Raw genomic sequence first — 17,718 nt, 5'->3', positions numbered from 1 at the left:
TTCCTAAGCACATCAATGACACCGTTATCGATCCACTGGTTGTCTTTCCTTAGACCATTTTGGTTAGGTATTATCTACTACATGCTGGAACACACCACAAGACCTGCCATTCTGGAGATGATCTGACCCAGCTTCTAGCCATCACAGTTTGGCCCTTGTAAAAGTCACTCAGATCCTTATGCTTGTATATTTCTGCTACATCCAACACATCAAGTATATACTGTTCATTTGCTGCCGAACATATCCCACCCCTTTGAAAGGTGCCAATGTAACAAAATAATCAATGTTATTCACTTAAATTATTAGTGGTTTTAATGTTGTGAATGACCAGTGTGTGTATATTCATATATACTTATACACATACACACACACACACAACATTTTGTTTTAGATGTACACAAAAACACAGGCAGGCATGACACCTTTGGAGCAGGGAAACAGACATATGGTAACCACTTCTTCATTTTTACCGGTAGGGAGGACAGGTAAAAATGAAAAACACATTATATCATTTTGTGGTGCCATGGTGGACACACTGTCCATTTTAAATCTCAAACCTCAGAAGCAAGTTAAATGTATTATTCTGACACCACAAGGCCTTAACTCTTGTCTCAAGTGTTTTTTTTCCACTCTGTCTAATCATAACTAAATGGAGTTACGTACTGAAACCCCAAACATCACACGGTGTTGCTCCTTTTACTACACACACATGTATATATTGGACACTTTTTCTGCATCACACATGCTTTAATAATTTCAATATCAGTTGCATAAAAACAAACAGATGGAGTTATTTTAAAAGCTAGTAAGCACTTGATAAAAATATATTCACCTTGACATATGCTGGAGCAAGTGATGAGATGTGCCATGTAATTTCTTTTTCACCTGGATTTTCAATCTCTAGGACTGAAGCTATTTAAAAATAATGCATAAAAAATTGAAGACAGTTAAAACAGTACACTGCTAATAATTTATTTTTAATTATGATATATCTCACCAATTACAGTTTATAAATAAAGCTTTATATTATCCTCTACTAGGTAAGTTAAACTTGTTCTATTATTCTAGCATAGCACAATATAACTATCCCTACACCACTTAATCCAATGTTGGTTTCTGATCCTGACTTATGTTTACGGTCCTCCTTTATGCTACAGAGGATCTAGAAAACAAAATTGTCAGACTTCATTACTAATGTGTGCATTTTCATAATCGTATTTATGGTTTACAAGTAACTTCCAAATTTACAGAGTCAGAAGTTAAAATTAGATTCAAATGTGCAACTTATTTTATACACTATAAAAAGCAAACATTTTAACCGATTGTCAAACTATAAACATTTATATGTCATTATCCACATCCTCCCCACCCCCCCCCAAGAGAATCACTATTATATTATACCACTGAAAATCTAAAATGAGAAGTTACCTATATATAACTTGTTATAAAGACATTATCTACCTGAACAGGCACCAAAGGAAGTTACAGGAAATGTCAAACTCTCATTCCTGACTTTAACTTTGGTAGATGGAGATTTCTGGAGTGGTTTAGACATTTGCATTGCTGAAGTATCCGATACTGCTGGAAACAAGTTCAGAGTTGTTTGTGATGACAGTGAAACGGATCCATCAGCAGCAGGACTTTCCCTGATTTGGACTTTAACAGACTGAAAAAAAAAATAAATGTTACAATCTTTTAAAACACGAAAGAGAGAGTAATGATCTTCACAAAAAGAACGTTCAGTTTGCATACCTTCTGCTGTCCATCACACTGGATGTGTATGTTACCACTCCAGGGTAACTGTAAAGGTCTAGAAGTAACAGACAGACAAGAACTCACACGAATCTGCAACTGGCCTCTGTTGGAAGAAAAAAATGTGAACACTTCTATAGCCGTACAATTATTATTAATAATTAAGTGCGTACTTGAAAGTGCAGGCTAATAATTCACTGTTATTTGTTACAAAAATATCACTGTTTCTTTTACAGAAGCAGACCAAGTTATAATTTGAAAATATAAAAAACAAGAGTGCATAGAGCAACTATTCAGGTAATTAGGGTCCATTTCTTCCACTCTTGGTTTACTGTCTGAAGGGGACTGATGGACTGCAATCAATGTAGCAAAGAATTTCTTCAATAAAAAACAAAGTTTTACAAAACCAAAAAAGATAAAAAGATATGAGAGGTGACATACCCATCAACCTAAAGGGCCCATACAGTAAAATAAACTTTAAAAACTTCACTGCAAAAAAAAAAAAAAAAAACAAAAAAAAAAAAAGTCTTCAACAACTGCTAGCTAAATTAACTGGGAAGTCAGCATAGTAAAAGGGGTGGTTTGAAGAGAGAATGACACAATGAAGCTGCAAAAGCAACAGGTGCAGAGCAGGCCTTGTATAATCCAGAAATGTTTTTCACAAATACAGTGCTTGCATTTATAACAATGTGTGGTATTTCTAATGTCATACAGTTTTTAATCTAAAGCATCATGTAAACAATCAAAAATGTAACTCATAACGTGTACCATACATCATAAAACTCAAAGCAACAGCAGCTGGTGTTCATGCTGCCGTCTGGTGACCATCAGAGTTACAATTAACTATACAAAATACCAGACTTGCAAGCTAAGTGGGGAACTTTAAAAATTCTTGATATCTTTATAGTTAAACATTTAGAATATGTACCCTATGTTTCAATTTAAAAAATATTGTACTCTGTTATTTACGTTTTCATCTGTAAAGCTAATGGGCCATTTTAAACTGCCTAAAGGGCCACATTTCACATTTACATTTGTAATAGTCTCTTATGCTTTACAATTTTTTTGTGTAATTTAACACATTATATCAGGTTATGTGCCTCCAAAAAATACTAGTTGTCATATAGTATAAAGGAATGTAATTCACTCTTGTCATTTCAGATTTTACAATTTTCTTTAGTGTACTGATTCTTCACCTTTGTTATCTTACATGAGCTGATCATCAGTGCTTCCTCCTCCTACTCCTCGATCTGCTGTTTATTCTTTTCATGCCAAACAGACTTCAGCTAAAAGTGTATGTATAATTGTTTTATTAATTTTAATCAATTACTGGCTGTATTATTTTCTGTCTTGCAATTACTTCTCCTGGGTCATTGCCAACACGGTTACTAGTCTACCACCAAAATTTTCATCACAACGAAATTTTTTAGGTTCTTGTGAGTTCGTTGTAACGGAATATACTAAAATATAGTATATACTTACTTATACAGACCAGGCAGTTTTATCTGGGGATATATGGTTCCAGGATGCCCTGGAGATGTGCTAAGACAGTGATGCTCAGGACTTAGTAGCGTTAGCCTGCGCATGTTGTTCCTTGCGAGTATCTGACTGGTGGCACTACTCATGGGATATATATTCTGGATTATTATTATTATTATTTAATAATAATTCTGAACCGCGGTACGTCAAAACCACAGATGCCAAACCCCCAGATAAGGCGGGCTGACTGTACACATTTTAAAAGTCTTAAATGAATATCTTCAGGCTGTCCTTGAATCTACCATATAAGGTAATAGTTTCAGCACTTCAGTGTTTCACAACGAAAAATAAAATGAACGAATGAACTTGCACATAAAAAGGTCACACTACAAAAAACACACACAATGTATGCACAAATTATTATAGATGGAAAAAGGATCATCAAATTACTAACTTACTCTGGCTCAATATTCCCATGTTGTGGATTGATTGTTAAGCAGTGAGCAGGCCAAGACAGCTCAAAATTCAGATCTCTCAATGAATGGTTGACTATTGTTATGCGACCACCAACTGTAAAGGAAAAATAATAAAAATCATTAAAGTCTGAGTGGATTAAAATGCAACTATAAATGCAGGTAAGAAATTTTGCAGTTTCACCTTCTGCATATTAAAATTAGCAGCATGATAAAGGGATATAAACAAGCATTTTCATTGGGCAGGCAATAGAAACAACTATTGTTAAGTCTTAAGGAATTTACGATAACCTACCCATATAGTGAAGGATGACGCAGTAATCTGGTATAGTGCTTCAGCATTTTTCACCCCTTAACTATTTTTTATTATCACCGAGTTGCTTACCATCCTCCCTCACAATAGGTCTTTTAAGTTTATACACAATAAACATAATGGAGAATTTAAAAAAATAATGTTTATCTAGATAAATGTGAGTAAAATTCTCTTTCCCATAAAATCTTCTGCTTCCATGTCTAAATTTGAACACCTTTGTTTCACCACATCATGTAAAACTGCAAGAAAAAAAGTGTACCCTTTGAAAACTCCCTAAATGTCTGCATCAGTTACTAATAAAAAGTGGTCTGCTCTTCATCCGAGTCTCAATTACAGACAAACACAATCGGACTAAACTAATATCACACAAACAGCTGTACTTTTCATGTCTTTATCAAGCACAATGAGTAATTAAAATTGAGAATGTATAAAAGGGAATTCAAGTTGTAAACCTCTGAAACGGATGTATGTTTATAAACATGTTTATATTTAAAACAAAAATTATTTATATTTTAAGATAACTAAGGGAGGTATTGAACTACAATAGGATTTAATCCTGACAGTGTGGTAAGAGTATGAAATTTGGGGCATTCTGTTACAGTCTGTGTAATAAAGAGTATAAAAGGGTAGTCAAGTTATAAAAATTTGAAATGGATTTATGTTTAGAAGAAAAATGACTTATATTTTAGAAAAAAACGATCAATATTCAAGGACAGAAGACATAAGCAGCAAACATATGAACAAAACAAACAGTGCTTACTTGTGGATGAGTTATTCAAAACTAATTGTTCAGGCTGGACACTCCAGGAGTCTTTAATGGCAGATGAAGGTCTACACATTTTTTCAGGAATGTTTAATGCCAATGGCTCTCCCTGTGGTCCTTTCACCGGAAGCATATCTAGAAAACTGTTACCAATAAACTCATTTGAATTCTGACGATCACTAGAAGAAGAAAAAAAAAACATATTCAATACTCTAGTTAGACCATAATTATATGAACATTAGTTATATGAAACTATTATTTTTGCCATATTATCTCCAATTAAAGGATAAATTTTGGGATCAGTCTTCTGGCTGCAACTACAACAGCCGTTAATCCTGACAGTGTGGCAAGAGTATGTGATTTTGGGGCATTCTGTTATGGTCAATGTAATAAAGAGGATAAAAAGGGAATAGGGTCACCCTAGGGCCGTAACACTGCAACGCATTAATATATACAGTAAAACCTTGATTATTTGTCAGTCTCCATTAACCGTCAGGGCAAAAACAGCACATGCACACACCAGCATCTACCTATTACTACTGCTGTACCATATGCGGCGAGCTCAACACATTGAAACGACTCTCCCTTCTTCTAGCATGTAGTGAATGTTCTTCCCCAGCACCACAGGTCATGCTGCATTTTGAAATCAGTATCAGTTATATACCATCAGCTTTAAGAGCATTTCGTATCTTTTCTCGTTATAATGAAGCTACTATATACATTGTTATGGCCGATAAAAATGTGTGGTGTTGGAATTGTCACAGAAAACTGAAATTATTAAATGTTTATGAAATGCCAAAAGCGCTTCAAGTATTGCTTCAATTTACAGAGTAGGAAGAACACCAGTGAACGACAACTCTTGATGCCGACAAAATAGAAAAACGTGTTGAGAATGGAAACCACTGATGGTAATGCTATTCTGCATTACAATTTTCTTTCTAAATTCGGTTATATATATATATATATTTTTTTTTTTTTTACATATTGCGATGTGCAGGCAGCTTGTGATGTGCTGTACGGGAGCAGAAGGGGCGGACTGGTGTGTAAGTCATAGGACTGGGAGAAGGGCTTCTGCTCTGTGAGGGGTGGACACGCCTCTTAGGAGGTCAGTGAAAGGTGAAGTTAGGAGAAAAAAATGAAGGTGCGGCAGAAGGGAAGTTTTGAGTAGGCAGTCAGAAGATAAAAAGCATTAGTGTTTGCGGTATAGAAAAAGACAGAATGCAAGGGGCAGGAGATAATTATCAATAAGGAAAGCTTTCTTTTATTATTTTAGAGATGTGGTCCATAACCCAGATAACAGAGTATAAGAGAAGGTACCGTTTGTTACTGAATGAAGACTCCAAAAAAAAAAAAAAAAAAAAAAAACGTAGAAAACTCCAGTTGTATTTGCTAATTACGCTGGTCATTACAATATTATATAGATTAATTCTGTTAATACTACAGGGTTGAGTTTTTTTGTAAATAAATACAACTATTCATTAAACTAATCTGCTGTATATCATTTTAAAGTAGCTGATCTATTATCTGTCTTTTGTCTTATCCATTATATCCTCAATCCTGAAACCTGACAGATAATCGCTGTTTAACTACATCTGATTTGAGATATCTGCATGCAATATCTACAAATGTGTGTTCCTAGGATATCATTTTTCCATACGTCTAACACTATGAGAGGGGCTCTGTACAAAAGGTATGTTATTTTTGTCCACCACTTTATTATTTTTTACATAACGCACAAAACATTCTCAGAAAGCAGTCACACTTAAAGCAACTGGCTTCTGTGTGCAGAACAAGAAAGGGTGCCAGTCAATTACAAGATGCATTTTATGAAATGAATTAATTTGAAACCTGCTTGCACATGTTAAGTTAAGATGTTTTCCTTGGAGAAGTAACATATAACCTCTACACTTGTTTAGCAGGATTGTTCCAGATCCCAAAGTACAGAAGTAACACATTAAAGTAATTCTGTAGCTCAGAAAAAAGTATTAAGGGGACAAATTAGCTATAACTTAGGACTTTAAAAGCAGTTCATTATAAAAAGGACTGGAATAATTATACCTGTCTTGTTCAGTGTCATGGCTTGAGCAAGATTGATGGAGTGTAACACCACAGTTTTTCACGTCCACATTTTCAAAAACTGCAAGCATAGTCTTTGACATACTGCCAAAGAAGAGCTGAACATCACTTGGTCGAAGTGGCAGATCACACACTGCAAATAGGGGCACAGAGCAAAATAACTGGTCAACATTTCAAAGACTGACAAATGACTGATAAATGTATACTAAAAATTGTGCCTTGTTAAAACATTATTCTAACCATCCCGAAGAACACTCTATAGTTAACTATTCAAAAATATGAATGGGAGGTCAAATAACCAGAAAGATAATTATGATCTAATCAACTTTAGGAGAAATCAGCAATTCCTTCATTTTTCCAGTGACTTTCGTGGCTCACTTTAATAGGCTATTTTTTTTTTTAAAAGAAACACTAAGCTATTTAAATTTTTTAATGATAGCAATTCTGCCCATATCAGTAATTACAAGTGTGAAATCCCACAGCAGTGCTAATGCTTACAGTATGGGAGTGCTCTGACCCACACTCTCTCTTTAAAAATAAACGAACAAACAATTAGCCATTTAATTGGTCTAGACATACTGTATTCCAATACACAACACACAATGATTAGTCCAACTGAATCAGCTGCAGTTTATACAGTGTGGTTGTTTATAAAAAATAGACTAAAAGAGGATATCGCTATACTTAAACTCTTAAGTCAAACCATAGGTACACAAAGAAAAGAAAACCAGCAAAAGAAAATGTAAACAGAAAACTCCCAAGTCACATTTGTGCAGAATTAACCTTTATATAGAAGTTATTTCCAATAAGAGATGTATTGTAGTCTTAACTCATACAAAGAAGGATTTTGCACTCCTACTGTACAGCTGTCAAAAATAAGACTGGAACACATTTATAACAGCAGCACCATTTACAAGAATATGCTGAGCTAGGTTAAAACTTATGTGCCAAACATACAATGGACAATAAAATCTTTTTGATTGAGTAAAGAATAATTTTAAATAACACAGAACAGTTTGTGACCGCAAGTGAGGGGCGGGTTGCGAATTAGGAAACACATAAGAAAATCTGACAATAGAGGATTAAAGTCAAACTGAGAAGTAAATGTCAAAAACAGAGAGCAATCGTCCCTTCAGCACTTCCGCTAAATATGGTTATGGCTGACACCAAATGCCGTCACTATCCAAGTGGATGACTCCCTTTCAGCAATCAGCAGGTTCTGACAATGTGTAAAGTGGCAATAAAAAGAATACAAATCAACATAAAAGAAAGCAAAAGAATTCTGGTGGTAGCAGTACATTTGTGTTTTATTATTATTTAACGACCTACAATGAAGACATTTTGTTGCTTGTATCCCATTTAAATTCTATGCCTTTACACCAAGTGATAATAACCAGTGAGTGATTACTGAAAAACCTTCAATGCTAAGAACCAACAGACTCAGATAGGGTTTTATAGACTTTATACATTTAAATAGTTGTGTCTGAAGTTTACATCAAGATTATCCAGGAGGTGGTGGAAAACCCAATAGCCCACTGATCTCAAACCATCTTTCTTCATTCTCGTCAGCATCAACTCCTATGAAAGCAGCCCAGTAGTTAAGAAAGTGAAGAATAAAACCCTGTTGGTATCATAAAGGCAAGCTCTCAAAGATAACGATAAAATAAAGCTTCACTGAGAAAGTTACCATCGGACAACAGGCTCTTAAAAATGGGTCACATGTTGTCGGGACTTGTACTGTTGTGAAATGGCAAAGTCCGCGACCCAAGTATAGTATAGGACACACTCCAGTGGTGGAACGTCTTGCAATTCAAGATTTATACAAGATGGCAATATAAGCAAACGCCATTGATCCGCTATGATCTGCATTGGCGATGCTACAAGGGGGAAATGAAGACCGTTGGTAGTGATTTTTCCAAGGGGAAGATCCCACCAGGATGACAGTCGGTGACAAGTCAGGGTGTTACAAACATAAAAATGGCAAAATTAGGTTTTGAAAAAAAAAATTTAAAAGCCACTGCCCCTGATAAACAGGCTTTGCACTATGATACTCAGTGTATTTTAAAACTAGCTGTGCTAGCCATCTAAGACAGATTGAAGTCTAAGTAATCAATGTAGACCTTCGCGTTAACATTTTCAGTGCACCATGCAATGCATATGTCTCCATTATATGCAATTTAGTACGGAATTCATAGAAGCCGTGTTAATGTTTGTGATGCGCCATCTGTCAGAATGACAAATGCAATGCATTTCATTACTAAAAATACTTGTGAGGCTCCATCGTTTAGAATGATTGAGACATACCAACTGGATGGACACACAGACAGATATTTACCCTTTAAATAAAACTGATGTTGTATCTGTGATTTAAATATCAAAATGCATGGTACAATTCTAGAAGTACTTGTTTGTTTGAAACAAATATCCGAAAGTTAATGTGTTAATCAGCACTTTGTGTAGCACAAAAGACCAGATTCTTTTTATTTGCCTAGACCCTCAGAGTGTTGGCCATTTGTTTCCAATGACAACTTCTGAGACAGTTTTTAGCATATGCAAGGCAGAAAATTACTACATTCAATCTTCTAATTTTGTTTCAACTGGGCCATTACTTTCCCCAATTCACACTACAATGGCACACCACATTAAACAAATCTCAGTAATCAGACTGAAGCATGCTACACTCTAACCAGTCAACTGCAGTTTTATAACAAGCAGGATTAAACAGCTGTCAAACTCCACCAAATACATAAGTGAACTTATTACTTAAAAACCTAAATGCCATTAACTTTTCAATATTTAGTTTTGAATAAATGGATATAGATTACCTTCAGATATCAGCTCTTCACCATGGAATTTTACATCAAATTCAACATTTTTCAAAGTATTGAGAGGAATTAACGTTTTGTTTGTCTGATTTTTATTAGACAAACACCTAAAAGAAAAACAACAATTTATATATTGTTTACCAACAATAAACACAAAACAAATATTAATCACTTAAACATGTTCATCCACTTACGTAACCCAATACCACAGACAAAATTTAAAGAAACCAATTCAACTGAAAGGCACATCTTTGGGAAGTAGGAGCAAACATTTTAACTGGGGAATGTCCATGCTGATACAAATTAAATGTGCAAACGTTGTACAAAAGCCACTCATTGAAAAATTCATTTAATATATGTGTAGAGTGAACTATGTTTATGAACACAGAATTTTAACAAAACCTACAATTTACCATGACAGACATAACAAAGGTGGCAACTTCCCAGAATCTACGTCGGTTAAAACAGTGTCTATGATGAGGTGTCTCAAGTTTTAAGTGGTGTGCTTTACTGTATACATCATCCCTTAGAAAAGTTGTGTATCATGATTCATACACAAACCCAAGTGTGTACCTTCTGGTAGACTCATGTCAGGGGTCTGTTGGAAGTCTATTATGTAAGAGGGTTAGGAGCATTGCCGCACCCACCACATAACAAACCAACTCTGGATCCCAGATTGGGACCCAAGTGTAGCCATGCAACAGGTGACACCTCAGCATCACACAAGTTCAGATGGAACAGAACAAGTGTAAAGTGTTTATGGTGGCTGGACTGCCAATTCTACCACCGACCCCCAGGTTTTTCCCTGCAGGTTGAAGGGCCTACATGCAGGACTGGATGCAGATTAATGTCATACCCACGCCGGAGCAATTGCAGGTTAAGGGCCTTGCCCAACAAAGTAGAGTCACTTTTGGTGTTTACGGAATTTGAACCGACGACCTACCGATTACCAGTGGAGGTCCCTAGCCTCAGAGCCACCACTCCGCCCCTATTATGTGAGCAAGACTGTAATTGTGTAGCCACCTATTTGCACAATATCAATGGAATCAACAAGATGAAGATTGCTAAAGTAAATCGATGAAGGTGAGATGCCCCCATTGCAGTTATTGTTAAGCCATGATGCTATGTTGTGGTTCACAGCACAACTGTATTAAGATCGGCCTCAACAGTTTAGTAAGGTGTTGGGTTTTAGTAGGATGTGGAAAGGAACTTTCCATGGGAGTTCAAGAGAAAGTTTTCAAAGCTGTTTTTTAATATGGATAATATTAAAAAAGCATTTATTCTGATTATCTGTTAAGGACAAATATTTTCTGAGATTTTTTTAGGAAAGGAAGACAGAAGTAGTTTTACTTATTAATCATAGCACTGGAGAGTGGCAACATGCTGCATGTTGATAAGCATAAACAAGGAAGAATTTCACTTTATTCTGCAGATGTGACAATTATGACCCTATAAAACTAAACCTATAAATTATGCTGAGATGCAAAGTTGTTCTTCCGGAGCTGTACGGCATTAACTGCTGCACTAAGATGGACACATCATTCTGAATTTTCCGGACAAAGTTTTTGCACAAAATCTTTTTAATGCAGTTTCCAAAAGAGACACTGGAATTTTAATTCATTTTAATGAGGATACTAGAAATAAACTTGACCAATTAGAATTAAAAGTGAAGGCAGAAGTAAAGAATTTAGGTGTAATCATGCACTCGGACCTAAACTTTAAAATCACACATTAACTACGGCTGCATTTTTTCACTTAAGAAGCATTGTAAGAGTTAGACCACTTGTAACAATTCAAAATGCTGAGAAACCATTTCACGCTTTTGTTTTTAGTCGACTGAATTACTGTAATGAACTCCTAAAAGGACTACCTAGGGAAGACATCAATCGGTTGTACTTAGTTCAGAACGCAGCAGCAAGAATCTCAACCAACAAAAGAAAATCGCAGTACAGTACATCTCACCAGTTGACCTTATCATTGGAAAAATTTTAAAGACTTAAAATATGAAATTATACAGGGATGAGCAAAAGCAGGTTTACAGATGTGAGTACATGAAACAAGAGTTTATTCTTTTATTACTATTAATTATTGTATAATTTATTTCTTTTCTTCTTATTGCTACCATTTCAGATTCTTACTTAGCAAATAGACATACAAGAATGTGTAAATTATGAAGGCTGGTGATTGAGCACATACGAGATTGTACCTTAGTGCACTGTGCTGTTGTGACATTTCTTTGAGTTAATAAAGCTATTGCAGTAATCATAACCTGCGTGTCCTTTTCCATACCAACAACTGAAAACCTACTTTTGGCCACCCCTATCTATGATGACTCTACTTTTCCGCTAATTATAGATCTGTGTTATGTAAGCTCGTATAGATTTTTTATTACTTATTCAATATTATTCTTACCTAATGTCTCTTCTTGTAACTATTTCTTTGACGTGCTATAAAACACTGAGCTTCATTCTGTGTATGACGATGTACACTAGAAATAAACATCTTTAAAAATTTGTAACACCAAACGTCTATTTCATGTGTTGACCAAAATGCATCTTACCAACGTAGTTCATTATATTAATGAAGTATTAGATTAAAGCAATGTAATTTAATTTGTTGTAGTTAATATTACTATAAATACATTGACATGTAAAACAAAACACACACAAGCTTGGCTAACATATTCAGATCTTTTTCTCCCCAGGTGGAATGAGAATTTCAGCTTGTTTTATCCAACCATGAACACTTACTGAAAGCTTCAGGAGACTGAGATTAAGACGTTCTTATGCCATTAGTAGCATTAAGGAATCAATAAGAATAAAAGGTTACTTGTGTAATGGTTTTAAGTACATTTAGTTCAAATCAGAAGACACATATGGTTGTTTTGGACATAAATAATGACTATGTATAAGAATGCATATACTGTGAAGAATTTGACAGCAGCCCTGAGTCACTAATTGACAGGATGAACAGGTGGTCGAACTTTAAAATTTAAGCATGTGCACATTTGCATAAGGCACTGTCATTATCAGTTCAACAAAAGCTCTAATAAAAGCTGCTCAAGTGACACCCATTCTAGATAGCTGTTTGCATGGTATTATTATCAGGCAAAAAAAAAAAAAAACTGCTTAGAGAGACAATTGCTGTTAAAATGATGCAACAGCAAACTAAAGGACTCATATAAAGTATATTAAGCCACTTCATTAAATTGAATGATGTATTTCTTGATTCAAAAGATATTCATATTAATGCAATGCTAACTCTAAAAATGTGAACTAATGCTTTTGTCCACCTGGGGCATTGGCATCCCGAGGTATTTAGTGAAAGACCTTGAGGACGACGTATAGAAAATAAAAATCCAATGCGGTATTTTGCATAACTAGTGAGTTACTGAACAGAAACGCATTTTAAATGAATTCCACTATAATACTTTGAGTTGCTGTAAATGAAGTTAAGTTTTGATCTATATTGACATTTAACTTTTAAAATACTGCAAACTCAAAAAAAATGTATACAGTATTACACACACACACACACACACATATATATATATATATATATATATAACATTACTAGATGGCTTCACTCGCCAATCCCCCGCCGGGCGCTATGCACCAGCCACTTCACGTCTCTGCCGCTTGCATATGTGGAATTTCACTTTCACCAAACAACAAATCTTTTTAATTCTCATGGATAGGCCTCTTCATTGGGAAGAAACACTACTTTTTGCCTGATGAAAACACAAATTAGACAATGTACAAGTCTCCGACTTAAAGTTTAAAGCCAAACAATACCTACATACTTCTGTCGTATTACCAATGTCCATATATTCCATCTCTTCACTGTTCTGTTATTTCACCGAGTAATAATTTCCATTTGGTAGTGCTAATGCAAAAAAGCGCCTTGAGCATGGGAAAGGTGCTATATAAATAAAATGTATTATTATTAAGCTTTACTATCCGTTTTTTGAGGACTTTCAAATTTTAGTACTTTCATAATCTCTAACTTGCTCTGCATGTGTATCGCGCCAATGTTGTTAAACCTCTTTACAACATTCTACTTTGTCTTCTACTCTTTGTATTTTATTTCCGACCCCGCTTGGAGCAGAGAGTGCACGAACTGTGTCTGACAATAGCATTCACACAAATGAGAAGTGATTGGACCTTGGAAGTGGTTGTAAATGTTTGAGAGGAGGGCGGGACTTGTCAAAATCTCGTCTCGCGGGAGTTGAAATTACCTCCAAGAAAGTTCTGTCCCAGGGAGGGAGAAGGAGAACAAGAGAATGAGAGAAAGGGAAAGAAAAAAGATAAAGCAAGAAAGAAAGCAAGAAAAATAATTTTAGTATAGTCGGCAGGATGAGAGATAGTATGAGAAGCAGCCCAGACACAGATAGACAGACGTTTGGTCTCCCAACACACGTTTATTTACAATATTTACAAAAGGTTTAAGTGCACAACCCAGTGCCTCCAGCACCAATCCCCCAAAGTCCAGGCCTCTCTTTCCATTGCCTTCCCTCTTCAGGCCGCCTCCACTCCTCTCCAACACGACCCTTCTCCACTTCCGCCCAACTCCAGTCCTGAATGAAGGGAGGCGGCCCCTTTTATAATCACCCGGATGTGCTCCAGGTGGTTCCCGGCAATCTTCCACCGACACGCCCCAGTGTGGCGGAAGTGCCGGCTGCATCCCCGGAAGCACTCCGGGTGTCCCTGCTCCTCTTACCCCCAGCACTTCCTGGTGTGGCGGAAATGCTGAGGTCCAGGGCTTTCCAGGCATTGGGGTGCCCCCTGACGGTGACCACGGGCCCCTACAGGGTTGGGCTTCACAGCCCTGTACCCATGGTCCCCAACACAACCAGGGCAGACGCCCCCTTGTGGTCCGGAGGACGCGTGAGCCCTCCTCCGGCCCTCTTGGGCGTCCTGGCTGGGTACCACCCCCAGCCGCGTGCCACAATAGATAGATAGATAGATGTAAATAAAACGCACACGTATATGTACATATAAATAAATATTATACATATATATATTTTTTAGTTCTATATATCTCTAGATTTTATATTATATATATATATATATATATATATATATATATATATATATATATATATATATAGAGGGCGAGAGCATAGGTTTATCTGGACATAAGGATATTCTAAGTTAATAACAACGGTTAATGACAGTTAACTGTACTTGTCCAGACTAATACATGGACACAAAGGCTATGTCCAAACTACTACATTAAAAAAAACAAAAAAAAATAATATTATATATACAACATACACACCCACCCACCCCCTTGGGGGGCCCTATAAACCCATATACTGTACATAAGCAAATAAGGACATACCAACAATAAAGAATCTTACTTTTCTTTAAAATTTTCGCCTAAACAGCTACACTGTGCAGGTCCTACAAGTGAGTATTTATGGAAAACAGACTTCATATTAATTTGATTAGAATGCCTGCCTTGACACATTCAATGATCTGCCAAATAGAAATTGAGGATTTGTTAAGGCTTCTTTCTGAAGCACATAGCTAACCTTCTATAGTGCTGTCTTGAAATCTCATCTCCAGAGAAGAAACAGACTGTACACAAAAGAGATCTTTTGGTTTCACATAATGGTTTGCCTCTCCTTTTATTGAATACCAATGAAACCACCTAAAACGTGAAAAAAACAGCAGTGTTAAATACAACAGAAAAAAAAATCTAATATGCTTTAAGTAGTGTAGAATGCGTATTATGCAAGAGATAATTTCTTTTAGCAAAAAACACAAATGGAAAGAACTAAATAGAGAAAATGGATAGAAATCAGCACACGTCTTGATGTTATAGGAAAAAAAAAATCTTTTCAAATTTGGATTCATACATTTCAAAAATAGGTTGACATCTTTGAGTTTAAAAAATGAAAGCCTGTACACAGTTTTAACTAGTCAGTATTATTGCTGTCAGATGATTCAATAACAAAATGCGTAAAATAGTTAACAGTAAAAACCATCTTCCTTGAAGGGAACGTGTTCGAGTACTGATAAAAAGTAAAACTTCATACAAAAAAATTTTTAACACTAACTTTATCCAATCTGTTTGGCAGTATTTTGGAATCCAGAAAAAAACAACTGTCTTTAAATATAAAATAGATTCAATTACCACTTCTAATTTGAGCAGAACTTCACCAAAATGCACACAGTTTATTTTATTATAATATTATGAGGTTGAATATTCACTTAAAATAAAGGGATTGCTCTTTATTTAAATAATTTTGCCCTTTCTAAAAAAAATTACCAAATGTCCCCCCACCATGTGAAACTGTAAAAATGTCAGATCTGCAAAGAACACCCACAAAAATCATGCTTTTTCAGATGTTGACTTGAATCAAAGCAATAGTAATGCAAAACATTTAGGTCTTTAATACGTTAACATTAATGCGCCAATTAAACCAACACCACCACCACCCACAGTTTTCAGAACTGAACAATATCAGTGTTAAATACAGCTGTGGTGAAAGATTTCCGTCCACTCGCATAACAGACATGTATGACAGAGCAGTATTGGGTTTTCAGCGCTTTCTACACCTGCTCTTCTCCTGTGGCAGAAAGATTCTACAGCACACATCTTTTTTACCCAAAAAATAAAATCAGAAATATAGCACACAAGTTTTAATGTATTATGAGTTTTCTGAAACCATTACAGGATCAAAAGTATCCATACAACACTCTAAATATTTGGTTAAATGTTCCTTAACATGTTTCCCATTATTCAAATGCTTCTAACAGACACCAACAAGCTTCTGGCAGAATTCTGGTCCCATATTTGACCACTCTCCTGGCAGAGTCTAGGTTTGACATTAAGAACTTATTAAATACTAAACAAGGGTTAGAAAGAAACATGCTTACCTCATGTGCATCTTTCTTTAAAACAAACTCTTTTGGAATTACATGCATGACCTTGTGATCCATTAATGCTTTTCTCTGAACATCAACAAATGGAATAGCTTTCACATAAGCAGCACGTGATCCTACATTTCGAATACGAAAGTCAACTTTGATCATGTCTTTAGAAGTATCGTTATTCACTGTAATTGCATAGGAATCATATAACTTCTGGACTCCTTCCAGAATAATATGGCTTCTTCCACCATAGCCAGACAGTGGAATCTACAAAAAAAAAAGGTTTTTGTGGAGTTAAAATACTAAACGTTTAATATCTTGTTTCTATTGCAATTACAGTAAAGGTGCAGTACCCACCGTAAATTTAATTCCTGGTCGAGAAAAGCGCATTCCGGAGTGTTTGATGTCAAGTATGGCATGCATACAGGCTACACGGGTTGGAGTTAAGAGAAGGTAAATAGGTGCATCTTCTTTAGGTCCGATGGTAAGGTCTTGAGTACTGGATAACATTTTCTCTTCTCCAACTGTACTCTGGATCTGAAGAGCAATGCACCATTAAAGACACAACATTACAATAAGCTGATCAGGTTGATATAGACATTAACTCAGGTGCTTTTGTTTTGGCTTGGCAGCATTTCTGATCATCTTTTGACATGGTGCGAAGATTTCCTTTCACTATATCCGCAACAGGAACACAGATAAGGTCTCTTTTTTTAAAAGATGCCCACATACACACGCAAAACACTGCTATTTCTGTAAACTACTTATGGTCGTGGAAAGGTATTGAGGATTATAATTATGCCATACACACCGCTAGATTTTAAAGCAAACAAGTTATATTACAAAGCAATTCAGAAATACTGGCAAAAGTCTGGGGGGGGGTGGTTAGAGAGAAAACTAAAGGAATGTACAGTGGAAGTGGAATCAAAGTATTCAGAGCTCTTCACTTTCTGCATACTTTTAATTTTAAATGGATAAATTTGCCATTCTTGGCTACCAATTTGCACTCAATAATTGGCCCAAATCCAGGTATGCAAAGCTTGTAAAGAATTGCCTAAGACAACTTGAAACTAAAATTGGTACCAAAGGAGCTTCTACAAAAGGAGCAGTAGTAGTAATAATAATAATAATGATGATGAAGGATAAATTTTACTGC

The 17,718-nt window shown here is 35.7% G+C and overlaps 1 protein-coding gene across 1 annotated transcript in view; it reads right to left on the bottom strand.

The window, feature by feature from the left end:
* Window positions 1–17,718, bottom strand: part of cep192 (centrosomal protein 192) — a 79,796-nt gene that overhangs the window by 19,679 nt on the left and 42,399 nt on the right. Inside the window, exons 25-34 of the mRNA XM_051935976.1 lie at window positions 16,920–17,099; window positions 16,569–16,829; window positions 15,218–15,336; window positions 9,682–9,788; window positions 6,839–6,989; window positions 4,778–4,959; window positions 3,690–3,801; window positions 1,753–1,858; window positions 1,462–1,666; window positions 833–912 (exon numbers count right to left, since the gene is read on the bottom strand). Of these exons, the coding sequence (XP_051791936.1) occupies window positions 833–912; window positions 1,462–1,666; window positions 1,753–1,858; window positions 3,690–3,801; window positions 4,778–4,959; window positions 6,839–6,989; window positions 9,682–9,788; window positions 15,218–15,336; window positions 16,569–16,829; window positions 16,920–17,099 (1,503 nt within the window). The remainder of the gene's footprint in view (window positions 1–832; window positions 913–1,461; window positions 1,667–1,752; window positions 1,859–3,689; window positions 3,802–4,777; window positions 4,960–6,838; window positions 6,990–9,681; window positions 9,789–15,217; window positions 15,337–16,568; window positions 16,830–16,919; window positions 17,100–17,718) is intronic.

The sequence above is a fragment of the Erpetoichthys calabaricus genome, chromosome 13, assembly GCF_900747795.2.
Source record: "Erpetoichthys calabaricus chromosome 13, fErpCal1.3, whole genome shotgun sequence".
NCBI classification, from domain to species: Eukaryota; Metazoa; Chordata; class Cladistia; order Polypteriformes; family Polypteridae; genus Erpetoichthys; species Erpetoichthys calabaricus.
The sequence above is the reverse complement of the archived record's forward strand: the minus strand, read 5'-3'. Positions and strand labels throughout refer to the sequence as shown.